General features: G+C 43.7%; 6 protein-coding genes across 7 annotated transcripts; 3 read left to right on the top strand and 3 right to left on the bottom strand.

Annotated features, from left to right (window-relative positions):
* The first annotated feature begins 664 nt into the window (after positions 1-664).
* Positions 665-3,007, top strand: LOC117859702 (uncharacterized). 2 transcript variants are annotated; one of them, XM_034742867.2, is made up of 9 exons: positions 665-830; positions 990-1,140; positions 1,235-1,409; positions 1,493-1,633; positions 1,892-1,970; positions 2,136-2,204; positions 2,293-2,368; positions 2,443-2,487; positions 2,585-3,007. In XM_034742867.2, the coding sequence occupies exons 3-9, from the start codon at positions 1,242-1,244 to the stop codon at positions 2,721-2,723; spliced, it is 717 nt and encodes a 238-aa protein (XP_034598758.1). In that variant the 5' UTR covers positions 665-830; positions 990-1,140; positions 1,235-1,241; the 3' UTR covers positions 2,724-3,007. The 2 variants fall into 2 exon arrangements, with proteins under 2 accessions (XP_034598758.1, XP_034598760.1); XM_034742869.2 differs by having other exon boundaries at positions 666-830; positions 942-1,409.
* Positions 3,008-3,166: 159 nt separating this feature from the next.
* LOC117859697 (uncharacterized) lies at positions 3,167-12,003 on the bottom strand. The gene is made up of 6 exons (XM_034742863.2): positions 11,784-12,003; positions 11,536-11,629; positions 8,166-11,434; positions 7,301-7,560; positions 6,211-6,804; positions 3,167-5,679 (listed from the first exon to the last, which is right to left on the bottom strand). Exons 3-6 carry the CDS (start codon positions 11,403-11,405, stop codon positions 3,270-3,272), a joined length of 6,504 nt encoding a protein of 2,167 aa, XP_034598754.1. The 5' UTR covers positions 11,406-11,434; positions 11,536-11,629; positions 11,784-12,003; the 3' UTR covers positions 3,167-3,269.
* A 54-nt stretch (positions 12,004-12,057) lies between these two features.
* On the top strand, positions 12,058-14,511 carry LOC117859701 (uncharacterized). The gene is made up of 8 exons (XM_034742866.2): positions 12,058-12,355; positions 12,466-12,548; positions 12,653-12,736; positions 13,092-13,167; positions 13,314-13,386; positions 13,515-13,588; positions 13,672-13,765; positions 13,939-14,511. Exons 1-8 carry the CDS (start codon positions 12,124-12,126, stop codon positions 14,003-14,005), a joined length of 783 nt encoding a protein of 260 aa, XP_034598757.1. The 5' UTR covers positions 12,058-12,123; the 3' UTR covers positions 14,006-14,511.
* LOC117859700 (V-type proton ATPase subunit D) lies at positions 14,072-16,122 on the bottom strand. The gene has a single exon (XM_034742865.2). The coding sequence runs from the start codon at positions 15,530-15,532 to the stop codon at positions 14,717-14,719; it is 816 nt and encodes a 271-aa protein (XP_034598756.1). The 5' UTR covers positions 15,533-16,122; the 3' UTR covers positions 14,072-14,716.
* A 142-nt stretch (positions 16,123-16,264) lies between these two features.
* LOC117859698 (cullin-3A) lies at positions 16,265-20,576 on the bottom strand. The gene is made up of 2 exons (XM_034742864.2): positions 20,219-20,576; positions 16,265-18,550 (listed from the first exon to the last, which is right to left on the bottom strand). Exons 1-2 carry the CDS (start codon positions 20,380-20,382, stop codon positions 16,513-16,515), a joined length of 2,202 nt encoding a protein of 733 aa, XP_034598755.1. The 5' UTR covers positions 20,383-20,576; the 3' UTR covers positions 16,265-16,512.
* Positions 20,577-22,588: 2,012 nt separating this feature from the next.
* On the top strand, positions 22,589-25,662 carry LOC117859685 (uncharacterized). Its single transcript, XM_034742851.2, has 10 exons — positions 22,589-22,785; positions 22,885-23,057; positions 23,141-23,205; positions 23,413-23,453; positions 23,670-23,758; positions 23,835-23,948; positions 24,086-24,163; positions 24,424-24,489; positions 24,940-25,020; positions 25,122-25,662. Exons 1-10 carry the CDS (start codon positions 22,641-22,643, stop codon positions 25,224-25,226), a joined length of 957 nt encoding a protein of 318 aa, XP_034598742.1. The 5' UTR covers positions 22,589-22,640; the 3' UTR covers positions 25,227-25,662.
* Positions 25,663-26,222: the final 560 nt, after the last annotated feature.

The raw sequence follows: 26,222 nt of genomic DNA, 5'->3' as shown, positions 1-26,222 counted from the left end.
ATCTATGCATGTAGAAAAATCAAAACGACCTATAATTTGCATAGACTAAATTGGAACCGTAGAACACTCACATAGACTAAATTGGAACCGTAGAACACTCAAACTAGTTCCATTGCCATCTAGTCCGGTTAGGATACCTGGCTTTCACCCAGGTGACACCCGGGTTCAAATCCCGGCAATGGAAATTTTGTCTTGTTTTTGTACGTGGCAATGAATGAACACTTTTTAGTGTGTTTTTTTACGTAATCTTTTTTCTTTTAGCTAATGAGATTCATTACGCTGGTACGTACTCCACCTCTGACCGTTTTCTAGATAACAAGATCGATGCAGGCATGCAGCAACAACCCAACAGCTGAGCTGACCATCCCAACGCGGGCCTGAGAAGAATCTGCAAGCTCAAGCTATAAGACCCAACTCCAGCTACAGATCATCTCTGTATTGTTGGTTCCTCGGACTAAACAATTATGAACAAGTTGAAAGGCTAGAAAAATATACATATATATATATATATGTTTTTTTAAGAAAGTGATTTTTCCACTCTTCGATTTTTCTGAGAATTTTTGAGCTACATGGGCTGTTTTCAAATTTAGGCCGACACGCAGCTAAGTAAATTAGCCCGCAAACTCCCGTGTTCTTCTGGGCCGGCCAACCTGGTTAGCCAGGTCCATGGCCCGCCCCACCCACGCATCCGCACGCCGACCGAGCCGAACCACCCACGACAACGAACAGCTGCTCTTCTTCCTCCTCGCGCCGTCCTCCTCCCTCCCCAAATCTGCTCCTTCTCGGAGGGGAGGACGCCCATCCGGTCTCGGAATCGATCTGTTTCCTCGGTAAGGCTCCCCGCCACGCTTCGGTGGATCTTTTTTCCTTCGTCTACAAGTCAACGAGTCATCTTCTATAGGATTTATTTAGTAGTAGGATCTCTTGATAATCTTTTGCAGCTGCCGCGAGCGACGAATCCAATCTAAATCTTTCCTCCTGTCCACCAGTTCGTTCCGGATTCGGTTGCTTCATGGCGGGTTCTTGCTAATCCGATCCGTACCTCTGTCCGCGTCCCTGGTTCGGCCGATTAAAATATTCGTCGTCTTCGTCTCCGGCGGCGCAAGATCGATTGGTTGAATTGCTCCTCTCCGGTGCGCGGTGCGGCCAATTTTGCAGCTTGCGAGGGGAAAAAAAGGATAGAATCTGAGAAGTTCCTGGATATAGCGAGTGGTTGTGGTGTTGTTTCTGGCAGGGAGACGATGGAGTCTGGGAGGAAGCCTCGGAGCCTGGTGGACCTCTGCGTCCAGAAGGTCATCGACAACCTCCGCTACGTGGGCCACGTCGACGGCATCGAGACGGAGCTGCTCAAGCGCATCCTGCCGCACTGCACGCTGGAGCAGCTCACCCGTATCGAGAACCGCACACAGGTCGGTAAATAGCCCTGCAATGTTCTCAAATCTTTTCTTGGGAATTCGACTGTGATTGTGTGTGGCTGGGTTTGTTGGAACAGATGGATCTTAGCCCGATAACCGATCCTCTGTGGAGGCGGTTCTATCAGAAGGAATTTGGCGAGGACCATACAAACCTAGTTATCAAGAGAATGAAGGAGGCAAAAGGAAAAGCACGTTACACATGGAAGGAGCTCTTCAAGGTAAAACACTGTTCTTTCTTCATTTGCTCGCACTTTTCATTGCCTTGGAGGACCTGAAAATGGTCAGCAAGGGAACTAGAATTAGGAAACTGATGTGTGAAGGTGCCCATACTCTTTTTAGTAAAGGTTATCAATACATGGCAACATATTTGCTCAAAAGAGGAAAAACTGGGTGAAGCTTAGAAGCTACACTGGGGGTTTTATCTGTTAAAATGGATTGCCTTCATCCTGTAGTTACTTGTACCTGTAACTTTGCAGGCAAAAACAGAGAGGCAAAAGGAAGTTGAAGACAGGATGCTCGAGAAAATCACAAAGAAGTTCCAGGCAGAGAAAGCTGGTAAATAGATTTCTTATCATGGTTTTAAATTCAGTTGTGCTTGACCAACTCAGCCCAGTTTGAATTGGAGAATACTGCATATGGCAGTCTTGACTTTTTATAGTCTTTAGCCCATTGTCAGTACCATAAAAGTATCACTTATACTTTCATCTAAATTTTATGCAGAGAAACAAAGCAAACAAATTAAACTTTGTTCAAAGGTGCCTCCAAGCAGCAAAAGAAGTTTCTTTGGAGGTGATTTCCTGTTTCTGTTTCTGCTGAATTTTGGCCTGCAACTCTATATTCCTTCCAGTGTTAATCTAAGATCTATGTGTTTTTGCAGGTGGTGGACCTAGCAGTCTATCCAATTCCAACTACAAGAGTCCTATACTGAAAAAAGCCAGGATGGAGGCTAACAGGTAATTGTTACTCTTGAAATTACGATCATAAATTGAAATTGCTATTTCTGAATCTGTCTAATTCTGATTTGCAGTCGAGCAAGATTGCAATCTGCTATCCAAAAGAACACTTTTCAGAGGTTTGTTCCATTACTGTCCCATGGCATTACATGAATGGTTTCAGAAAGTGCACTTCCAGGTCTGAAAAAATTGTCATTTTAACTTCTCATGTTACAGGTCATCTCAGCAAAGGACAACCTCTTTGAGTGGACAGCCAGTGAGAACAACGACCATTCATAGACCCAATTCAACCATCACCATCACCAAACCGATTGGTTCAAACAGGCAAATTCAGAACAGCAGACCCAAATTCTAGAGAGATTTGGCCATTAATGGCATGTTCAACTCCAGAGCTCTTGTGGCCTCTGCAGAAAGAATCTCTCCTTCATGCAAGCTGTGTTACTTGCCATTTCATGAAGCTCTTGTGCCCTCAGAAATGGTGTCCAAGTTTTTGCAGAGCTGAGCACTTGCAGTTGTATCTTAAAGGTGCAGCCATTTGGCAAAAGAGAAATGCACCAGTTGTAACATATAAGGGCATTATCAATATTTGTAACAATCATTTTCTTATTAAAGAAAAAAGGCATGTTTCTTGGTTTCTCACTACCAGACTGGTTCATTAATTTTACAGAAAAAAATCTAAAGTTGATCAACAAGAGGGAGAAGCCCTGACATTAGCCTTCATTTCCACATCCAATACACTGCAAAACTCTGATGCGTAAAATGTAACACAGCTCACTGAGCTAGGGGGCATTGAGCAAATAATCTGTAGAATGGTAAATTTATATTAAAGAAACAATTATAATTAGAATGTTACAACAGAAGAATAACAATGAAGAATAATTAGTTTTTACATGAGCAAAACTCATCTGATAAGAAAATATGGGTCAAAACTTGAGGCCATTTGGTCCTCTGGCTTATCTGGGCATCTTAACCTCTCATGTGATAGTTTTACAAGAACATAAAGGTTAGATATCAGAGGGTTCTTGAGGAATGGTTTGATAAACCCATCAAGGTTTGAAAATTCTTGCAAATAAGTTGCATGACTGTCCTGATGTTCCAGAGAACCTGATGGTGCAAGCACATACAAGCCTAACAGATCTGCATAAACTGATATGAACACATCCTTATGGTTACCTATGCCGCCAATCCAATCAATTTTCCCCTCTTTCTCAAGATAGCCACTAGTCAGCGATGTGAGTTGGTTCAAAAATCTCTCCCGCCAGTTCTGCAGGAACGATCCAGTTTTTCCTCCTGTTTCCATCTGATATTTGGACTGCAAAAGCTTCTGAATATTAAAACAGCAGATTTGGCATATCAACAGCTTTTCCTCATGATGGTTATCTATTTCTTTATCAAATATCTGACGGACCAAATCCTCACGGGAGTTCAGAGTGTTTCCAGTATCTAAGACTATCCTTGACAAATACTCGATGTATTTCAACCAGGGGCCAAACAAAGAAGTGAGATAATCAAAGCTCAATTCAATGACTCTATCAACTTGCAGTGGTGTGGAATCATCACAGAAGTTACTAGCTGAACCATTTGCGATTATGTTCTGAATGTTCTTTGCTAGGTTTTGTCTCAGATAGGCATCTTCATCCTCCAACAACTGAATGCATATGAACCATAAGTCAAGTATCTTGCATGCATAAATACTGATAAATTCAGAAACACTAGCTTCCATGCATTTCTTTTTGATATGGCCCTCATCACATTCAGAAGGGAAGCACAAGTTCGACACAGATGAAGCAACGAAGCTTGCTTCTTCAAGAAGACCAGAAGCAACAATTGCCTCAGCAGCAGCACGTCGAGCATTCACAGTTTCTGATGGCGCACTTTGGTTCTTGACGAGAGTAACAAAGAAGTTTACTCCAAGCATGGCATCAGACAATCTATTTCCTTCATTGATTCTGACAAAGGATGCAGAGAGCTCACTTGTCTTGAGTCCAACCATTGGAAGACCATTCCTGAGTAATTTAGCGAACCATTTCATGCACATACCCATGCAACATAGAATTATTTCTCTGGTTTTTGCATGTGACATGGTGCTGTTCAAATGAACTAATCTGTCCCAGAAGGATAAAATTGTTCCAGAATCTTCTCCATTGTTGAATGGGGATTCCATGTTCCACAAAAAGATGATCTTTAGATTATAGTAAAGGCACTTTGGGTGTTCTTCCGCAAATAACCGTTCCATTAACACAGGCTGCAGATTAGCTCCTGCCCATTGGCGCAAAATGTTTTTACTATGGCCATATCTGATTGATTTTGTGAGCTGAAGAATCCTCTTCAGCACTGTAATTCGAACATCGTACATAGGTTCAGTGAGACATGACATAATCTCCTTGTGTAGTTCAGGTAGGGAGACCTCCCCAGGCATCGCTGAAATGTTTGAAGTGTGTTCACCAAGTATTTGGAGCTGTACATCTTCCTCAGAAGCTTCATCATTTCTCTTAGAAAGACCAACACAGCTGAAAAATGATTCAGTTGCTTGTTGTTGAAGTTCAATCCGGGTTGGATCATGGAATGCATACCGGGTTGATACGGCACTGTTCAAGCACTGGGAGCTCAACTCTAACAGCAGTGTCTGGATGACTTCAGTATGTCTGCTTTTCCCTGTCCTTGCAACATCAAGCATGAGATCCAACACCCGCAAGTAAGATGTACTTACGACAGGGCATGAGCATAATTTGGTGCTGCCAAGCCAAGAACATCTTGACAGAACCTCAATTAGTTGGCCAATAATCTGATCTTTCTTGCTCCTATCTGTCAGGCCTCTAAAGTTGTTATCCAGAAGAGAAGACAGCTGCAGCAAAAGGCCATGGATAGAATTGAATGAAAAGGACTTTGAAAACCGAAGTAAATTTCCATTTTCCATATTAGCTGATATGGGAGGGTCAGAAAGCTGAACACTTGGGGAAACTTCATGATTTACATTAGGCAAATTACCCAGTATATCACTAACAACTTGCTGCAGTCTCTCATTAGATACCAAACCAATTAACGCCCTTGATGCAAGGACACGAACCCTGTAGTTACTCTGGGTAGCGCATCTTTGGATGAAAGGCAAAAGCAAAAAAGGATCTAAAGAATCATCAGTTCCACAGCTTATAGGCGATGGCTTCAGCCTTGATAGAAGAATAAGAATAGGACACAAGCTAGGGTGTATGGCTTTCACAATATGTGACTCCAAATCGCTAGAAACTCCATCAGCTAGCAGTTCAGTTGCAATTCTCAGTTCACTAGAAAGGAAAGGATGAAGTGCTGGGTACCTACATAACAAAAGCACATTTCAATTAAACAGATGAATCCACCTACTGAATTGAAAAATAATCCAAGCACTTTGAATATAATTGTTTCACTAAAAACAAGCATGATAAAAAAAATAACTGAGATGATGCCAAATTCCTTTTCTCTTGATTCACTAATATACTCCATCCAGTTCAAGATACATGTCATTTGAGAGTTGTGCACAAGGATTGAGAAAGTGGATCAAATGTTGCCCTACATTTTACGTTGGAAAGAGACATGTCATTTGTTTGTGAGTGATAGCATTTATTTAGCAAGGGCAAGAAAGAAAGAAAATAGGGGAAAATGCCTAGAAAGATGGCATGTATTTTGAGAGAAGCTGGGAAGGCTAAAACATGTATTTAGTATCATGTAGACAAGACTGAAGTGTTGAACCAGCAAAAAGGTTACCCAACAAATAAAATTCATGTTTAACACAAATAAAAGTAATGCAGTATACATCAAATGACCACAATTGCTACATAGCAAACCATATTGAAATGTATTCAACTTGCCTGTGGAAGAATTCAAGGCCAGTTAATGACCGTCGTGCTGATTCACGTTTCTGCACATTCAAAAATCCAACCATGCGACGGACCAGTGCAGTGTATGCAAGGCAAGCTGCATTGCGCACTTCCCAGTAGGGAGATGAAAATGCGTGAATTGCAACTATTGTTGCCTCAGCACTGAAACCAGAAGTGTCGGTTGCCAAATTTGCATCATTAAAGGCAGCTCTAAGCACATTGAACACATGCACAGTGGGAACAACACCCTCATCTCGGCTTTTAGATAGATTCCCATTAGAATGTGCACTTGCGGTAGTTCCTGATTCCGATTCACATAGCTCTCCAAGGCCATCTCTCGTTATTCCAGACTTCTGGTGGTTGTCTTTCTGAAAATTAGCTAAAGATGTCTTAGCAAATTCTATCAACCATTCTAGTGCCCTTGGAAGTAGCTTCTTTGGAGTTCCTTCCGGCTCTGCGAGGAACAGGGCAATAAATGCAGCAGGTATTCCTGCACTCCTTCTTAGCAAATCATCTACAGTTTGCCCTTTAGCAATTGTCCTATCCATTAGTAGCACCATCCACGATTCTGTCATTTGGCATAGCCTGTACATGAAGACACATAAAGATCCTCAGAAAGAAGGATACAAGTTATCAAAAGGTTACATTACACATAGTACACAACTGTATATCCTAGTTTAATTCAACTCAAGTACCACACACGCATGCAAATCTAGAATCAGGTTCAATAAAAATCACACTGAAATACTAATGTCTATTAAGCCATGGCTCCATTACCACAATATGTGATTCATATCTGTTAGAAGGCAAAGTTTTCGTTTGACAGTTCAGAATTTCAGCCTTCAGAATGTAGCAAATTTATTGGTGTCTAGGGTCAATGTATATATGCATCATCATATGACTAAATTTATTCATGAGATACGATTGTACCACAAGTGATGAAACATTTGGAGGTTTGCTAACAAAAACAGGGATTAAAAATTTTGAACGTAAACAAGAACTCTAGCTGGTTTAGGCACATGAAATCCCATTCTTTACATGAAGCGATTCAGCGAATGGCCTCAGTGAGCATTCAACATACCTTGAATCATTTGAGCAGAGGAGACGATTGCAAAGGGCAGTAAGCCCAGCCCTAGTCTTATCTATTGCACCATTATGCTTCATTTTAAGAAGAACTTGTAAAAAATGGTCACCCATTGTCTCCAGCTGCCCCACGTCAAGAATTTCTTCTGACATGCTTGTTTCCTCAGTACTGTCAAGCAAGCCATCCTGAGATGAATTTGAATGAGAACAGCCAGGCAATGGAATTTTCCTGATGATGGTACCAAAAAGTAGGCTAACCTGAAATGGCAAATGGAAAAGTTACATCATAGAAAAGACAATTAAACACAATAAGGGAACTGCATTGCAACTGTAATATGAAACTGAAATAAAGTATGCAACTTCTTGAAATAAGTTGTCAATCTAATGAATTAATAAAAATTGTAGCCTAAAGCTGGGCGAGAAAACCTTTCAATAAATGCAACATTCCAGTGGTCAGAAGCAATATTTTCTGAAAACCTCCCTACTAGAAAATTGGGGTTCATAACTTACTCAGATCACAATTATAGTATATCATAGCTATTAGAATTTATCTAGCTGCTCAACTTATCTTTTTTTTTCTCGAACACAAAGGAGAGCTGTCTATCTTTATATTATAGAGAAAGAAAAACGGTCCCTTACAATAGCAACCATATCTCCGCCATACCTCTAATAGGAGATATGATGAGGTTGCCAGAAAATTATGAGATAACCCACCTGAAAAGAAATAAATCAAACGACCAGACCTGGGCTAATTAAGCTAGCCCTTCAACACGACAAACCAACTCCTGAAGCTCTTGTGGAGTAAGAAAAATGAATCTGTTGAAAACTAAAGGAGAATATATGGTAAGGAATGAACTCATTACCTCTTTCATAGCAAGCCAACAACCAACCATAACAACCTGATCGGCTGGTTTGCCATTACTCCCTGGTTTTGCATTCTTCTCTTCTTTTTCTGAACCAGTAGTACGTTGATCCTCCTCATATATATCTGAGAGGAAGGAACCATCATCAATCATGTCATCCATATCGTATGGCATATACCATGCATCAGAAGAAACCACCCAGAGAGCCAGCGAAGTTACACGCATTATGAGTTGAAGCACCCTTTCTACCAGGCAACTCATTTCAGAAACGCACGATTGCACTACCTCAGAGTTCCAATCCAGCTCATCGAATGTGTAGCGCAGGGTAAGAAGAACTCCATGAACAAAGCTTTTCTTGCATGCTTCAGAAAGATCCCGCTCACCCTCTTCGACAACAGTACAGAGCCATTGAATGAGAGCAGAAATATACTGTGCAACTGGGTTTTGACTAGTAACAGCTTTTGTATCTCCATTAGTAGATTGTGTGTAACATTCAAGGCAATCACTTTCTTTAGAAAACACAAGAATGAATCCAAGCTCCACAACATACTTCCTAAATATAAGACGGAAGGTCAACGCACCGGCATCACTTTCCCGGACTCGTGGGCTTAGCACAAGTGTTTTTGCCCATCTGATAACATCATTTATGGATAAACTAGAAGAAATGCCAGGAAGTGGCGTTGGAAACTGCAGCAGAATGCGAAAAGAGTTTTCCCTGAGCCTGTCCCAGCTATCAATTATAGATCCTACAAATGAAATTGTTGAATCTGGCAATATTATGCTGTCATTGTAAGGATAAAGATCGTTCTTCCCTTCAGAACGGCAAATAGGCCATACATCTAATAGTGTAAGAATAAGCTCCATTGCAATTGTTTTCCTTTCATAAGGGCCCGAGGGGTAACAAGAGTTAAACAGAAAGGAGCTCAGCCACTTCATGAATTGGAACAGATCTTCAGCCCTCTGGCTAACAGCAGCATTAGCAGCATCAACAGAATCAGCTCCTTTAACACTAGCTGTTGAAGATGGAATCCATGACCCCTGCTTTACCTGTCTGTCAAGTGCTGTTCGCACCCTAGCAAAAAACTTCCGAAATAAACTTGTCCATTTCATTTGAAATGCAGTTGAGCTACAACGCATATTCAATGGGACTGCCTCTTTAAGCAAGCTCAGTTCCAAGGAGGATGGAAGACTTGATGTCTTCGGATTTAGAAAGAGAGACTCAGCAGCATCTATACGGAGACTTTCATCATTGTGTGTCAGTGCCAAAGCAAACCAATTAACAGGCACTGTAACATTAATCCCTCTAACAGATATAACTGCAGCACCCCTGTCATCCTCTTTCTGAGGCTGTGACAATTTATCAGGATCCAAATCAATGTCCCCTTCAACAAGAGCTAGATTTCGAGAGACTTTGAGCAGTGAAACCAGTGCAGCTATACACTGATCATTCTTCAAAACAATATCTAGTTCAGTTGCCTTTGCGCTCGGGCCAACTGAGATGAACCCAAGCATTGTGAATATGCTATCTGCATCTACTTCAATAAGAGCAGGTAGAGCATAAGTATTCAAGTTGGAACGCAGTTTTGAATTTCCGGATACAAGTCCCCGCATCAAAGGAGGCAAGCACAAAACTCTGAAGGCATCGTACCCTTGATCGACACCGTCATCATTCCAGCATTCATCTCTTAATGTCTCCAGGAAGGATTTTAGAAATGTTGTCACAGCACAACAAACATCATCCTCTATGTATGCATAAGCTGTTTCTGAAAGCAGGTTTGGTTTCAATCTTAGAAGAGATTTGGCACCCAATCGCTTTGTCAAAGAAGCCAAAGGTACATATCTCCCTTTACATCGCGGACCCAGGCGAAGTAAATCATTTGCAATATTGCTCAGGAACAATTTGTCGTTGTGTTCATAGTCTTCTAATGGAATACATGATTCAATGTCCAATAGGAGATCAAAGATTAAATGCACCTGTTTTACTGTCTGACTCAAAGGATCTTCCAGGTTGCGCCATATGATTCTCAATATACGGTTGATAACATTTATTGAGAAAGGCTTATAGTCCCCAGAGAAGTCAGTGAAATCAGCTAAAACAGAAGTCTTTATCTGCTGCAAACATATTTGTGTCACTGTAAGAGCATGAAAATTGAAGTGGCTATCAATTGGGTTCTCACAATGCTTGCAAAGCTCAGGTAAAATCCCATCATATAATACAGTCCATAAAGATCCACCGGAATGAAGTTGGCGTATGTTGAGTACTGTCCTTGGAATAGATGTCAAAATACCTCTTAGCAAACAGAGTCTACTCAAAACAGAAAGATCTCTGATTTCTTCGCACAGATCAAAGTCAGAAAGCACATCACGCACAGATAGATCTTTTCTATCTTCATGATTTGCACAGATGCCATAAAGACCTTGAGAAATAAACCAGCAAATCTCCTCCGCACCCATGAAAACCTGAATTGCAGCACAGAAGCTCACTCCAGAGGCCACCAGGCAATCCCTTGAAAAGGCAGATGACTTGAGAACAGATAGTATTGTCCTAACAGAACTCTTGAAGACACTTGATGCTTTGTCGAGGCCAGTAAACTTAGATGGGTACCGCTGCAGCAAGTAGTACATGCAAGACATGGCCTCCTGGCACTGCTCCATGACGACTGGAGATGGCCGTGAACCTGCACCAATGTCTCTAGTCACTCCATCAAGCCCATCAACAACATCCAGTGCCATGATCTCTGCACACCTCTCTACCGCCTCATCCAAAAATCCCAACTTTGGGTACCCAATCAGCGACAAGGCTGCCCGAGATACCAAAAATCTCTTCTTTGCTTTACTACCAGAGCCACCATACTCCTCGCAGAGCAGGGCAAAGCACCCACTGATCACTGGGGAGAATTTCTTGCACTTAGCGAGCACCGATATGAGCGTCCGGTGGAGAGGGAGGGAGTTCTCAAGGAAGAGGATTTCCAGATAAAGTTTTGTAGCGGCAAGCACCGAATCATCAGGAGTCCCTGGAGCAGACACAAACTGCACATATGCTGAGGCAAGGTCTTTGACTGCAACCACTTGTGAGTAGGTGGAGGTCAAGGAGATCAAGTTGTTCAATTGGACAAAGAAATTGGACGATGTGACATCAGCCTGCACGAGAGCTAGTGCCTCAAGGTAGTGCTTGGGGAACACAATTGAGGTGTAGGTGTACCGGTGCCGGTGCTGCAGTGACCGCCACTTTGCCGACATTCTTCCCCCAAATTAGCCCCTCTCTCAATCTGCAGGATAACAATGAACAAAAAAAAATTGAAGCTTCCAGCAAAATCAAATTGGACTATTAAAAAGGCATACAAAGAGAAGAGAAAGCCAATTGATTCACCTGAAATCAGTACAGCTCCACCAGAAACCTTCCTCCACGAATTGAAATAAAAGTAAAAGCTTGTCCCTCCACCAAAAATAAAAAATCTTCCTCCCTAACAAATCACAGCAAAGCTCATTCAGTTAATTTCCATCCGCGCAAACACAACAAAGAACTACTTGGGCTGAATTAGAACGCGCCTTCCACTGCTAGTACAATGAACAGTAATCAGATGTCTCAAGGGCAGGGAGAATCGGCAAGTGAATAACCTTTAGATTCCTGGTGGGCGGCGGCGCCCGGCGAGTGCAGCAGCTGGGGAACTCGATGAAGAGCAAGCGGGATCAGGCGGCCACCGAGCGCAGCAAGAGGCTACGCCGTGCGAGCTCCCCGCTGGCTGGCTGCTGCAGCGAGAGGAGGCGGGCGCGGGGGTTTAGGGTTTGGTCTTTGATTTCTCTCTCTCTCCCCCTCCCGAGGGTTTGCTGCTTCGATCTGACCAAAATGCCCCTTGCCTTGCCGCCCCCCACCCCCTGCTTGCTTTGAGATTCGCGGCGCGCACTCGAGGCCTCGCATCTCCTGCGGACTCGCCGGCGAACGCTTCCTTCTTTGGAGATGCCGCCCGCCACCGCGGCGGCGGCGCGCTGTCCCCTCCTCCGGCGGGCTCCGGCGGCACTCCGTGGCGCTCTATCCCGCTCAGGCATGGCGCGGCGTCTGGTGGCAGCGAGCGCTGGGGGCGGCGGGCGGGCGCCAGCGTACGGCGGGCTGCTGCTCGACGCCGGCGGCACGCTGCTGCAGGTGGCGCGGCCGGTTGCCGAGACCTACGCCTCCATCGGCCGCCGCTACGGTTAGTATGCCTCCAGAGGACCCATCTTTCTCGCACGTACCTCCCCTTCGATGTCCCTCCTCCGCCATTTCGTCGAGCACTCGGTGTTCCTGACGTTGGTCGCTCTCCAGGTGTGACGAAGCCTGAGAAGGGCATCATGGAGGGGTTCAAGCGGGCCTTCTCGGCGCCATGGCCGAAGACGCTCAGGTACCAGGTAACGGACATTAGACGCACAGGAATTGCATTCGCAAGTTTGGAGAACTGTGGTTTCTGCTGCTCTCGAGGTGATGATGTGTTTGATTTGGAATGTAATTGCAGGGAGATGGAAGGCCATTCTGGAGAATTGTCGTAGCAGAAGCAACCAATTGCACTGATGATGATTATTTCGAAGAAGTGTATCAGGTATTACCCCAGTCTTGTTCTTGGTCTTCTGTGAATTGTGTGTAGTCTTATAATTTGTCGCTATGGCTGTTTGGATGAATGCTTTGTTTGTGAATGAATGTTTATTGGAGTATTTGAGTACGTATTCTGGTGTTCTGTATCTGCTTAAAGAAATCCGTGATCTCACATCCTATGACGATGAAGTTGAGCGAGTAATCAGTGTTCTGAATATGCTGTTAGTGAACAATAGCCCAGGCGAAATTCACTCTCAAATACCATTCGACTTTTCAGTTGAAGGAAACATTCCAATTTATTGATGTTGAATTTTCAAACACAGACCGTGTGTGGCTGATGAATGTATTATTCTATCTTTTAGTACTATGCCCATGGAGATGCTTGGTGTTTGCCTGATGGAGCAGACACAACACTTCGTGAGCTGAAGGATGCTGGAGGTCAAGCCCTTGTTCTGTTTTCAGCTGTTAATCTTCAATTCTCCAGTTGTTTACTGCAATTTAATTTCTAGTTTTCCACATCCAGCCCCTTATCTTATTCTACTCTATCAGCACAAATGGCTGACATTGATGTGTCTCAATTTCAGTTAAGCTAGCTGTTGTATCTAACTTTGATACAAGGCTAAGGAAATTGCTTAAGGACCTCAATGTCTCTGATATGTAAGTACCTACGAACACCATCTTATTCAGACTTCAGTTGGACTTGAGTATGATTTTTTTTTTACATATATACATGTATTATTATTTGCAAGTAATGGTTATATGTTAACAGATCTTGAGCTCTCCAGGTTTGATGCCATTGTGGTATCATCAGAGGTTGGGTACGAGAAACCTGCTCCAGAGATCTTCAAGATAGCATTAGGTAAAAAAAGTAGAATTTGGTCTGTTGAAAATTATGGAAATTTTCTGTAGAATGAAGAAATGTTCTTATTTTCTGTTATTCAGATCAAATTGGTGTGGACGCCAGCAAGGCAGTGCATGTAGGAGATGATGAAACTGCAGACAAGGCAGGTGCAAATGGTATAGGACTTGAGTGCTGGTATGCAGTCTCTTCTCCTTCGTGATTCCCTTGGCAATGCAGATATCATATTTCAACCATGTTAAGTCTTATTTTATAAAAAATAAAGTGTTAAATCTTTCATTTGTTTAAATGTGATTGACTGATTAGTTCACTGATTACTATTGTCATTTTTCCTGCTGCAACTACTTTAGGCTGTGGGGTGCTGATCTGAAGACATTTTCTGAGATTCGGTACCGGATTTTAACAGATGATCAATGAGTGCGGATTTGGCATGTTTGTGGACACGTCACGGCAGCCCTTTTTTTTTCACCCCAAAATCGTCCATTGTTGACCTTTCCATTCTGCGTTCGATGAAAGGTTTTTTTTATCTTGCCCCTACTTTGAAGTGCAATTGTATTTTTACCCCCATTTTTTGAACTTTGTGATTTTGCCCTCACCTATTCACAAGTCAATGCGATTTTGCCCTTGGTCTTTGCGTATTTGCCCCTGTTTTGACCATTGACTGGGGGTAAAATCGCATTGACTTGTGAATAGTTGGGTAAAATCACAAAGTTGAGAAAATGAGGGCAAAATCACATTTACACTTCAAAGCAGGGGTATGAACACAAATGCCCCTTCACGAAATAAGCTAATCGTATGAATAAAAGTACTGTCAACTGTCATACAGCGATGAAAAAATAGAGTTGATGAGCAAATGAGTGATGAGTCATCAGTCATGAGTTCTGGCTATGTGATTTGCAAGTAAATATTATTATTTTTAAGCATGAACCGGTGACACAAACATGTGAAATGCATGCAAAATACAGCTGCTGCGCGTTGAGCACATCGATCTTCATGCAGAAATGGCATCTACACGGAGCCTCCAGGCTCAAGATTATTATCACAAGACTTGCATATGCATTGACAGACTCCTGGTAACAAGTAGTCCGTATATCATATAAATAGACGTTGTGCAGCCGGGTGGAGGGATCAGAAGATGATGTCCTCGTCCCTGTCGCCGTTGTCGAGCATGCTGGCGGCGGTGTCCATGGAGACGCCGCGCTTGAGCATGACCTCGCCGGCGGCCTTCTCCTCGGCGTAGCGCGCGGCGGCCTCCTTCTGCTGCTCGAGCGCCCGCCGCTTGTTCGCCTGGATCTTCTTGAGGCGGAAGAACTCCTCCCGTTCTTGCTCGTCGAGCTCCCCCCGGATGTAGGTGATGGTGTTCTCCAGGCGCGGCTTCACCACGTTCTCCAGCGCGTTCACGCGCCGGTTGGTCGTCTTGATCGCCACGTCCAGCGTCAGGAACGACGTCTGCAGCGACGCCAGCTCCACCAGCACCTCCAGCGCCCGCGCGTGCGCCGCCCGGCACGCCGCCACCTGCTGCCCGCCGCCGGCGAGCCCCGCCAGCGACGCCACCGGCGACGACGACGACGCTCCCCCGGCAGCGCCGCCGTCAGATAGGTAGCTCTCGAAGCGGGGGAGGCGGACGCCGGCAATGTTGTCCTGGTGCGCGCGGACGCGGAGCGCGGCGGGGCCGGAGACGGACTGCTGCACGGCGTGGCGGACCGGCGCGCCGGCGGCGTAGAGCGCCTCGGCGAGGGAGAGCGAGGCGGCGCGCATGGCATCGCCCATGGCGTCCTTGGCGGAGACGATGCGCTTCAGGATGGCGCGGAACTGGACGGTGAGCGCGTCCGACTTCTTCTTGAGCAGCGCGTGGCCGCGGGTGGCGCCGGCGAGGCGCGCCTTCACCACGCCCAGCGTCGTCACCGTCGGCACCACGTTCAGCCGCTGCCCCTGCCCCGCCATCCCGCCCGCGCCGCCGGACTAGTTGCTACCTAGGCTCGCCGGAGACGATCACACGCTTCTTTCTTAGAGGCTGCCTTGTGTCGTCCTCCATGTTCATCGTGCCCATATATGTGTACAGTCCTACGTGAGCGTTGCATGATTTGACTGTGTCGAGCGTGGCAGCGTGGCGTCGCGATGCTTCAGGAAAAACTGAAAGCGATGCCGATTCCTGGGCATACACGGGAACTTGAGTATTTGCAATGCTGAAATTGTTCTAAATTCATAAAATGAAACAAACAAAATCAAGGAGACGAGCTTTTTCATTTTTCATTACAAACAAGGGTCTCACAAGTCTCAACGCAACTTAAAATTTGCTTATCTGGGTGTTGCAAGGTGTGGTCACTTTACCTGTTGTTAAAAAAAAACTTGGTAAATCCGTGAATTTTTTCCATTATTAATCAGTAGAAATAAGTAATTCATCAATTTTTCTAGTCACAAATCGCAATCCAGTACAAACAAAAACATGCCTTACAGATGTTGCAGTGAGAGGCATGCAAGTTGGAACACACTTCCGGAAGCTGCACACCGCTGGCAATGGACAGTACCTGCCACTTAGCATTGCAAAGTGTATAGTAATAATTTAGTAGAATATCATCCAGGCATCATTTCAGCGAGATCGAACCAGCTATCAAGCCAGAAAAAAGCAGGCCATGACAGCGATTGGACCGCAATTCTGAAGCAACAAACATCAAATGAACATACAGCGAGATTTAAATCTATCACCATTAACATGTAAACCAGCGCAACATGTCACATAGAGAAGCTAACTAGCTACCACCTGGACGAACGCCGCAAAAACCAGTTTAAACTAGAACCGTCACGGGGTGCAGGGGGGGAAGAGACCCAATTCCTTCTTGCATAAGTACATGGATCAAGGTCTGTTTATATGATATTGGTGGGTAGCATAAAATTGAAATATGCGCGGCGCAAGGGAGGTGGTTCTAGGCAAGATAGCGGTACATCTTCCTGTCCGTCTTGTCCCGCTCCAGGAACTCACGCTCAATGAGGGACTCGATCCGCTTCTTGATCACCACAGGGTTGGGCAGGAAACGGGGCTGCAGCTGCTTCGTCACCTCCGTCATGATGCTGTTGTGGTCCAGGACCCGCCTCGACTTCATGATCCGCACAATGGCCGCCTCAATCTGCGGCTTCCGGTCCTCCTCGACCCGCTGGCGGGTCTCCAGCTTCTCAGGGTCTGTCTCCTTCTGTGCCACCACAGTGCCAATCTTCACCTTGAACAGCTTGCTGGTGAACTTGTCATTCACAGAGAAGCTGTCGTCGTCAGCAATGTCCCTGCTCATGGGCTCCTTCCGCAGGACTTGCTTACCCTTCACGAGAGCCAGTGACTGGAGGCATCGCTTCAGGTCAGCAGCTGGTATTGCTGTAGACTGCTCGATTTCACGGTAAGTCAGGACATCTGATGAGTTGAACAGCATGAGAACGCACATCTGGTAAGTTGAGACATTCAATTCATGCTTGCTGCCATTTCCAAATGTTGCTTTGATGTCAGCATTCCCCATGTTTGTTTGCCATGTGAGCCTCCTGCCATTGTGGGTGCCAAGGTAATAAGCCCGAAACCTCTCAGAGACAGCAACTATCTCAGGGGGCAGGTTGCAGGTGTTGCAGGGTTGTGTTGGCCATGAACCAGTGGTGAGTATCTGGACAGATATTGTGGGGTAATCTGCCAGATCTGAGGTAGACGCATAAAACCCTTGCGTAGTATCATGAGAGGTCTTCAAATCAGTGAACATGCCCTCCAACTTCGAGGTAAACTGGTATCCACATTCTGTCTTCAGCTTCACAAGCATGCTCCTCTCAGAATCATCAGAAGTAGCCTTCCCAGAAAGAAGACGCTTTGCCAAGTGTTGCTTGTAATACTTCTCAAAGAGATCCTTTTCTTGCAAGTACCTAAACAGCATCATCACCTTGTCCAGGACAGTCTCAAGATCCTCCTCATTGGCCTCTTTCACCCCTTTCCGCAGTTTGTCATCAACAAACAGTGATATGAACTCAGGGGATCTGTTGTTCAAGTTGATGAAGTGCTCAAATGAGGAATTCAGAGCATTCATGAAACTCTTGTCACTGTTAAATGACACGTTGATGATATTGTCATACTTATCCTTCTCATTTAGAAGCCTCTGGACAAAATCAACAGGGTCCTTTAGTCTCTCTGGATCTGTTACCAGACTCTTTCCAGTATCCTTAATGTGAGACATCATCACAGATCTAATCGTTGTGAGCCCATCAGGTACATGATTAAATAAAGTGTACATCCTTGTCAGGTCTTCATACCTGTCTTCAACAAGCATATTCACAAGCCCTGAGTTCTCCATAAGAATCAACCTCTGCATGTGATTTGCTAGCATCTCTTTCACCACAACAGCAGTAATTTTCTCATTTGTTTTCACATCCATATATTGTGAAACACGCTCTGATTCTTCACTGAGGCGCCTCTCGGCAAGCTTCAGATAGTCACCACAAGAATAGCAATCAATGAATTGCTGCGACTCACCACTGTAGAAACTAGCAGACACCTCAAGAAATGGTCTTTCAAAATCATCCTGATAAACAGAAGACCCTAGATTCATCAACATTTTAGTTGTAGTCCTCATCAAGCATCTATTAATCACTTCACCGGTCCTTTCTCTATGTATGAGTTCAAGAAGTGTGTCAAGCAACCTCCCCTGAATCATTGGAGACCTAACTATGGTATCTCTCCAAAGCTCCAATCCAAGATCAAAGACAGGTGTCTTTTTATTAGTGGGAATATATGTCCTGTCCATGTACATCAGGATGTCTCTAATCATTGTCAATGCCTTGTTATGGTCATTCCATTTTCTCTCCAACTCTTCCAGGAACAAAACACCTTGAGCAGCCTCTACACATGTACGCATCTCTTCAAGATGCTCTTTCATGTTTTCTATGAGTTTGTCATAGAGCTTAGGACCAAATTTGTGCAGAACCATGTTATAAGCAGTCCTGTCATAATATAAGAAAAATATTATATTCACCATTAAAAGATATGTGATTTCCTACATATATTAACAACATGAGCAACAGAACAAGGATATCTTGAAAAATAAATATTTGCAGAGAACTAGCAGACTTGGGGTTGTCAGTCCTTGTTTCTTTCATACAATTGCTATGTAATGTTTCTTGGTTTCATAAGCTAGATGCAATGTCCATACCAAGAACCCAGATCATGTGTACTTCTGCTACGTTTAAAAAAAATCTAGCAGCAGATTTTTAAACCGTAACTATTTGAAATAAACGCAGCAGCAGTAAAAAGCCCTGAGGCGAACAGGTTCTACAGACCAAACATACAGGAAATCATTTCTCTATTTAGACAGCAAACTTACAGTAGAATTTGAAATGTTTAGCCAAAACTGTGTTCAATAACGTGCAAGGATGAATCAATCACATGAACTTTCTAGAACAGGTACGTGAAGTATGATTATTTGTGAGTTGTGTAACAATTTTGCTCTATCCACAGATTTAAATATAACACCACTGATGTATTTGCACGCATTTTGGGAAGTTCAAAGGCTGCAACATGCTGAAACAAAGGCCATAAAGTCGGCCATTAAATGGTAAAAATGGATCAGGGATACGGTAGTATAGGTACCACAGCTTACATATCCTATTCGCCAAAAAAAGAAAGAATTGCTGACGGGAGAAGATTTCAGAAATCAATGCCAACTATCCAAAAGCATCAACCTTTCCAAAACAAACAGACATGACCATCTTACATATCCTATTAGCCAGCATGTATACGAAGTCATAAAGCCTAGTTTCCAAGAGGATTTAGCAAAGACTCTAGGCACTACACACCAGAACTCCTAGGCTCCTAGGCACCTACGTAGTGGTTAGCACTGGAAACAAAATACAAGTAGCACCTTGTAAGGCTGGAAATTAACAATAAATATTTACATTATAACAGCAAATCCAGCATATAACACCAAGCCATGCATGGATGGCAGGACGCCTAGCAGAGCATGGTGGGACACCATAGTGTACTCTCCAGGGTTCAGTAAACAAATTAATGACACAACCTGGCCACGTGGACACCCGGACATAACAGATGTATATAACTAGAAGGTAACAAGTTAGGAAGGACAGGAACACAAGCACGGATTGTAACGGAAGTAACACGAACAAGGGATCGTAACGCAAGCCCTCTAGACAATAAATAATATTAATGCAACTCTACATGGCAGTTCTCATCGGTTCAGCTCTAATGTATCCCAAAGGTTCAAAACGGGCCAAAATTAAACAGCACACGCACATCCGGCTTCGAGCAAGCATGAATGAATCGATAAAATATCCTAATATCATAATGACAGAATACGGATATAGGACAAGCCTTCGAACAAGTAAAGACCACTAATAATCGAGATTAATCTGTTCAGAAACATTCACGCATATCATCATCTCACATGCAGACAAACAGGATCGACTATAAAATAAATCAGGGATCGTCAATCAGCGCATCAATCAATCAATCGAAACCTTCGCCGCAATCCGATCCATCATCATCGATCATACAGCGGGGCCGACCTAATCGCCGGGGGAAACAAATCCGACGGAACAGGGGGGGAACGAAAATTCGGGGGGGGGGGGGGGGGGGGGGGGGGGCGCAATGTTAACCTGTAGAGCTCCTCGAAGGAGAGGCCGCTGGCGTTGTGGTTGTAGATCTCGCGGATGGCGTCGTGGAGCTTCCGCCACGACTTGTCGAAGAACTTGGGGTCGGTCTCCACGCGGTGCCGGAAGGGCTCGATCTTCGTCCCGCGCTTCTTCTGGCCGTTCATCATCGTCCTCCTCCTCTCCCCCGGCGCCGCCGCCGCCGCCGCCTGCTGCTCGGCGCTAGGTTTCCGGCGAGGTGGCGGTGGAGGCTAGGGTTTCGCTCGCGTGGGTGCGAAGGGAGGGGGGAAGAGATCAGAAACGATGTTCTCGTTTGGGATTTCTTTCGTAACCGGGTGGTTTGGTTGCGCCCCACCGCTCTGGAGTTTTTGCCTTTTTGGGCCTCTCCGATCCTGAGATCTATTTTTGGCGTCTGGGATTCTGGCTCCCTTTTCGTTTCTGTGTCCAACAGGTTGCCAAGGCCTAAATACAATACGAGACATTATACAATGTGTGACAAAAACTTTGGTTTCCCCTGTCATGGCTTAATGGCTAGTCAAAACATTATAAAAACAACTCTGTAAACTAAAAAACATAATCCGTTTCGAAATTTCCGACTAATTCTAGAGATGATCACTATTATTACTTGTCTACTCGATATCCACAATATATGGTTAGTCCCACCTATAATTCTACCTTTAATAAATATTAAAATAGTAGTATTGAACACTTCACTATCGTAGCATCTTTAAAAATATTCACGGTGTGCATGAAACAATCAATGCTCCAAACATCCCATAACGGTTTATGCTGACGTAAACCCGATAATAGAACTCGCTTTACCAATAAATGTCAAAACTCTCCTCTTCTCTTCGTGTGGACATTCAATGCTCCTTCATCGTACTTCTCGGTTCATGAGCTGTGATTCATTAAATAAATATTTAGCTAGCACCGATGTAACTAGATTATACGATGCTAAGATTTTTGGTTCAAGCCTCAACATCTATAACGTATAAACCGATGCTTCAACAGGAAAGGGAAAGTTGAAGTTTCTCCACACCTTTGGCTGCTCTTACTTTACTATTTTTATTTATCGAGGCCACGTCCACACTAACGGGTGCAAGAAAGCTTCGAATCAATTTTGCAATAGCTATCTTAAACTTCCTACTTTACTTATTTTTATCAGTATGTATGTAAAATAGACCTTTGTAAAGGAAGAAACACCATAAAGATGTGACCATTGAAATGCAAGTAGTGGTATTTTTGGATGTTGCAGTGAAAACAATGGTAGCTTAGCATCGAGGTTATTTTCGCAAATATGCAGATGGTCAAGTTGTTCTTATCTACTTTCTCATCTCTATCTTTTAGTGGCTTCGCATCCCTGCGCCAAACATTATTTATACTTTATTAAAGTAAGTAATATGTTACAATTAAATATTACCTACAATCTATTAGCGACCACTAAGAATATTATTGTGTCAAAATAAATTCACCTTAGAGAAAAGAAAATTGTCATTCCAAAATACTTGAAAACGAGTTGAAAGCAAATACGACGATACTTGAAAACGAGTTGAAAGCAAATACGACGATAGGTTGATAATATGTTCATGCACCTATGGGTAGTGCTGAGAAAAAAAGAGCCTTCCTAACTTGTTCAGTTCGGCTCGCATCGTTGATGGCTGGTCTCATTTCTAATTTTTTGCTAGGGAATTTTTCCATATGACGCTCCATTGCAACATCAAAATAAAACATCTGCAACATCAAAAATTCATAATTGCAACATTGAAAAATATGTGAAAAAATGACTACGTCGTTCGACTCCAAGATAGAAAATTCTCACCGCAACATGAACATATGTTTAATGCAACATTCATTCACTGTGAAATATATGGAAATAATACTATCAAACATTTGATTTTTTAACATATGTCTCAGTGCCTGTTATAGTAAGTTTTGCTTGCAACGGCGAACCAGTTCAGCTTTCCTCCTCGGACAAGGCTAGCCTTTGCTAGGCGAGGCAAGGCAAGTGAAGCCAGTAAGGGACCCAAACTGGCTCTAGTTTTTTTTTATCGTCTGTTCGCACTCAATTTCTTTTCAATCTTGGATGATTTATGCAACTTCCGCGGTTTGGGCTGACTTTTTTTTGTTTAATCACATGCTGTGTGTTTGATTGATTTGATCGGGTTAATCTCTCGCATCGCGACTCAATCAGTCAACTTTCATGTTCAAATTTCTTCCGTGCTGCATCGAAGATGGTCTGAATGCGTTGGCTCGCGAGATTGACGAGCCAGCTCGAACATGCAAACGAGCCGAGCCGAGCCGAACTTCTAGCTCGCTGGTTCGATATTCCTTAAAAAAAAACATGGGTACGGGCAAAGAGACACGACACGACCCCACCGTCTGGAAACCACTCGAACAGAACAGCAGTCACCAAACCATCTTTGATTTGATGGCGCAGAGGCCCCCGAGCCGCTGCTCCGCCCGTCCCAGATCTCCGGCCACCGCCGCCGTCTGGTCCCTCCCCGCCGCCGCCCTCCTCCTCGTCCTCCTCCTCCGCTGGCCGCCCATGGGCTCCTACCCTCCCGTCTCCCCTCGTAACCAACCCTCCTAAACCTTCCATCCCCGTTTGCTATCTCCTCCAAAATCCTCACAGGTTATTAAATCTTGCCCCCTTTTCTTGGTTTTGCCCCCAGGCGGCGGCTCCGCCTCCGTGCCGGCCCGGCGCGCGGAGCTGTACGCGAAGATGGCGCGGGACCTCGACGAGCGCGGCGCGGCGTTCCTCCGGGGCGGCGAGACGTCGCAGTCGCTCACGCTGACGGACCTCTTCGACACCGCCGACGACGGAGCCGTCGTGCCCAGGCTCAAGGTGCGGCCTTTCTCCACCCACCCTACTCACGTTGGCTGGCGTGTGCTGTTTTTTGTGTCCCTGAACTGAAATGTGCTTGGCAGGCCGCCGACCCACCGGTGCGCGCGAATGTGCTCTATCTGGACCCGGAGTTCGCCGCTGTGATCTCGTGAGTGATGAGCTTTGCCTGAAATCCGTTGGCAACTTGCCATTCTGTTTATTGTTGCTGAAATGAAGCTATTTTTTTTTTCGCTGCAAGAGAAGAAATTAAGTTTAATAGTTATAGCCTGTAGTTGGTCAGGTGGGTAATGAAATAATTGTTCCTCTGGAGGTGACGTCAGACCATTGCTTTATTCAGTATGTTTTGTGCTTGCAGGAAGGCTGTCAAGGAAGTATTTCTTCCTTATTTTGATCAAGGTAAAGTTTGTGTAATGGTACGATATCCCATATGCATAGAATCGTAGAATTTCATCTAGTTTGAAGTGGCCTAATGCTTGAGTGCTGCTAGATAGAATTATCGGTTCAGTTGCTTGCTGTTCTTGATTGCTTGGCTACTTGCATATAGAGCTACAGCTTTGTTGAACTGTTGAAGCACTTGATCTTGAATACTTTGCTTGGTTGATTGTTTTGCAGTTATCTGGTTCCAAAATACAAGCATGTACCACTTCAGTTTGTTTCACGCCTCCCATCACTTGGAGCCCATTGTTGCAACTGATGACGAGGTGAACACACCCTCTGTTTGGTTTCTTTTAGCATGGGAGTAAAGTTTTTACTGACATGTTCATGTGTTTCCTTGAGATTGAAGCCGAAGTGGAGGCAGTAAAAAAAGTCACCAAGACTATTTGTCCTCTTAAAATTGTATTGGATCGAGTGGTTTTGACGTCAACTGGTGTGCTTCTTGGCTTGTGGCAGGTTCGCATATCTAGAACACCCTGTTCTGTCTGTGAATTGACTTCCTGGACATCTATGTTTAACCTTAGCGTGCTACCCTCTATTCTAATATGGATTCAGACTGAAATATAGGCAATTCTGCTTGCTGGTGTGTTTAGGTTGAATCTGGTACTGATCCTGCAGAAATCCGCTCAAGATTGAGAGAAGCTCTCCCTCGAGCACCTCAAAAGCAACTGGTATGAACCGCTCAGACTAATCTGATACAAATATTACCCAAGTTTCCATCCCCATTGTCAACAGATAACATTATCTTGACAAAGAAACATCAACAAAAGCACAGTATTTTCTTACAAATTTGTTTCAGGACCTGGCTAAGTTTATCATTCAGGATTAAGTATAGTTGTGTTGTATGTAGTTGTTGCATGCTGATGGCTATTAGCATGATATTTTGCACATTTAATAAATCTGCCACTTAACCTATTTTTGTATTTGACAGTATGATTCTGTTCTGCTTCACACCTCCTTTGCACGAATTCTGGGGCATCCTAAGCTTCCACAAGAGGTAGGCCACCTACAACTTAAGTTTTACTTCACATAACACCTCTGTATTTGATTTCATATTGGACGCTAGAAGATGTTGTCTGCACTCAAACTCATGAGCATCTAGATTCTTTAAAAATATCGATCACAACCACATAATAAGCCCACTGTTTGGGACAAAGGTCTGTTCAGCAATGCAGTGGCTTGTAAAAATTGTTTTCCTCTTCATTTTACTATTTCTGGCTGTATAAACTAAATTGAACTTAGAAAGGGTACTGTCTTCAGCTAACTGTATTCCATGTTGCTGTGCTGATAAGACAGTCATAGTTTCCCACAAACACATCGACATTTCTGTAGACAAGGTCTGCCATCAATAGTTTATCACTGCTGAATCTTGGAAGTTTGCGCTGATATATCCCTCAGTTGTTTAGTTAATCTCATGTGACATTACATTTGATGTGCCATCTTGTAGCAAAGCGCATCATCTTTTGATCACACCAAGTTCTTCCATGGGTTGGTCGCTCAAGTTAATGAGAAGATCCGTGGCTTCCAGGTAGTTCTTGTTGCCCATACCTTTCTCCAAATATTTCATTGCAAAATCACCTCGATTGCTAACATAGCAACATTGGCTACCCATTCTCATCTCTGTTCCAGGCGAGGGTATCAGAGCTATGGTACGTTGAAGAGTATGATGTTCTTGCGCTGGCCCTGAATGGAAAGATGAAAGTACGGAGGCTCCACCTTGACTGCAATCGTTAGGGCAATGAAAATCCATAAAGAGGTCATGAGAATGGGAAAGAATTAGGATATGCACTTTGCAAAGCAGTGGTCAAGTAAAATTTCGCTTGCAATGCTTTGGCTCGCCTAAAGGATCACCTCGCCCTTCGTTCTGCCAAGCACCAGATTCTATCCAAGTCTGAAACTGGTAGTGCCAAGGACTTCCAAGCCATATCGACTAATGTTATATGTAGGAATTGTATGCATTTTTTGTTGTATGTAATGTAATTTGTTTAAGCGCAAAGTTTTAGCTATGTAGTATGCCACTTTTGTTAATATGTTAGTTTTTCCTTATTAGAAACATTAGATTATTAACACTGAAAAGTTTGTCGATGTATGAACTAGATGTATCTAGCTCAAAGGCCAATACTCAGACTAAAAGGTGATGTCTTAGACATCAACATGTTCCTAGATGCAACTTTGATTTCTAATTTATACAATTTACACATTGACACATTATAGTAAAATTGCATGACATGAAATACCTAGCAAAAACATTTATAAACTTTGAATCTCAATTTAAACAAAGCAGTTAGCTATAGAGTTTTAAAAATGTTGACTAAACCTAGCCTAAAACGCTACTCTTTTAGCTGGAGTGACCACCTAAAATGCTACTCTTTTGGCTGGAGTGACCACTCAGTGATCGGTAGGACTAACTGCAACAGATAATATTCCCTAAACCTCAGAACAATGGAGCCTAACGGGATGTTTGGATCCCCGAGCTAAATTTTAATCCCTGTCACCTCGAATGTTTGATACTAATTAGGAGTATTAAACATAGGCTAATTACAAAACCAATTTCACAACCCCTAGGCTAAATCGCGAGACGAATCTATTAAGCCTAATTAGTCAATGATTTGACAATATGGTGCTACAGTAAACATTAGCTAATGATGAATTAATTAGGCTTAATAGATTCGTCTTGCGATTTAGCCTAGGGGTTCTGCAATTAGTTTTGTAATTAGTTCATATTTAATT

The sequence above is a fragment of the Setaria viridis genome, chromosome 6, assembly GCF_005286985.2.
Source record: "Setaria viridis chromosome 6, Setaria_viridis_v4.0, whole genome shotgun sequence".
Classification (NCBI taxonomy): Eukaryota; Viridiplantae; Streptophyta; class Magnoliopsida; order Poales; family Poaceae; genus Setaria; species Setaria viridis.
Note: the sequence above shows the minus strand (reverse complement) of the source record. Positions and strands in the feature narration are given on the sequence as shown.

Bases quoted from the DNA above. Each gene is read 5' to 3' on its own strand.
- LOC117859697 (XM_034742863.2), bottom strand. From the start codon at position 11,405: ATGTCGGCAAAGTGGCGGTCACTGCAGCACCGGCACCGGTACACCTAC. The intron at 7,561-8,165 runs GTAATGAGTTCA...TTGCCATTTCAG, and splicing joins GTTGGCTTGCTATGAAAGAG to GTTAGCCTACTTTTTGGTAC. The intron at 5,680-6,210 runs GCAAGTTGAATA...TTTGTTATGTAG, and splicing joins GGCCTTGAATTCTTCCACAG to GTACCCAGCACTTCATCCTT.
- LOC117859701 (XM_034742866.2), top strand. From the start codon at position 12,124: ATGCCGCCCGCCACCGCGGCGGCGGCGCGCTGTCCCCTCCTCCGGCGG. The intron at 12,356-12,465 runs GTTAGTATGCCT...GTCGCTCTCCAG, and splicing joins CTCCATCGGCCGCCGCTACG to GTGTGACGAAGCCTGAGAAG. The intron at 13,168-13,313 runs GTCAAGCCCTTG...TCTCAATTTCAG, and splicing joins TGAGCTGAAGGATGCTGGAG to TTAAGCTAGCTGTTGTATCT.
- LOC117859698 (XM_034742864.2), bottom strand. From the start codon at position 20,382: ATGATGAACGGCCAGAAGAAGCGCGGGACGAAGATCGAGCCCTTCCGG. The intron at 18,551-20,218 runs GTTAACATTGCG...ATATTATGACAG, and splicing joins TCCTTCGAGGAGCTCTACAG to GACTGCTTATAACATGGTTC.
- LOC117859700 (XM_034742865.2), bottom strand. From the start codon at position 15,532: ATGGCGGGGCAGGGGCAGCGGCTGAACGTGGTGCCGACGGTGACGACG.
- LOC117859685 (XM_034742851.2), top strand. From the start codon at position 22,641: ATGGCGCAGAGGCCCCCGAGCCGCTGCTCCGCCCGTCCCAGATCTCCG. The intron at 23,949-24,085 runs GTTCGCATATCT...TGGTGTGTTTAG, and splicing joins TGCTTCTTGGCTTGTGGCAG to GTTGAATCTGGTACTGATCC. The intron at 24,490-24,939 runs GTAGGCCACCTA...GCCATCTTGTAG, and splicing joins ATCCTAAGCTTCCACAAGAG to CAAAGCGCATCATCTTTTGA.
- LOC117859702 (XM_034742867.2), top strand. From the start codon at position 1,242: ATGGAGTCTGGGAGGAAGCCTCGGAGCCTGGTGGACCTCTGCGTCCAG. The intron at 2,205-2,292 runs GTGATTTCCTGT...GTGTTTTTGCAG, and splicing joins CAAAAGAAGTTTCTTTGGAG to GTGGTGGACCTAGCAGTCTA. The intron at 2,488-2,584 runs GTTTGTTCCATT...CTCATGTTACAG, and splicing joins CAAAAGAACACTTTTCAGAG to GTCATCTCAGCAAAGGACAA.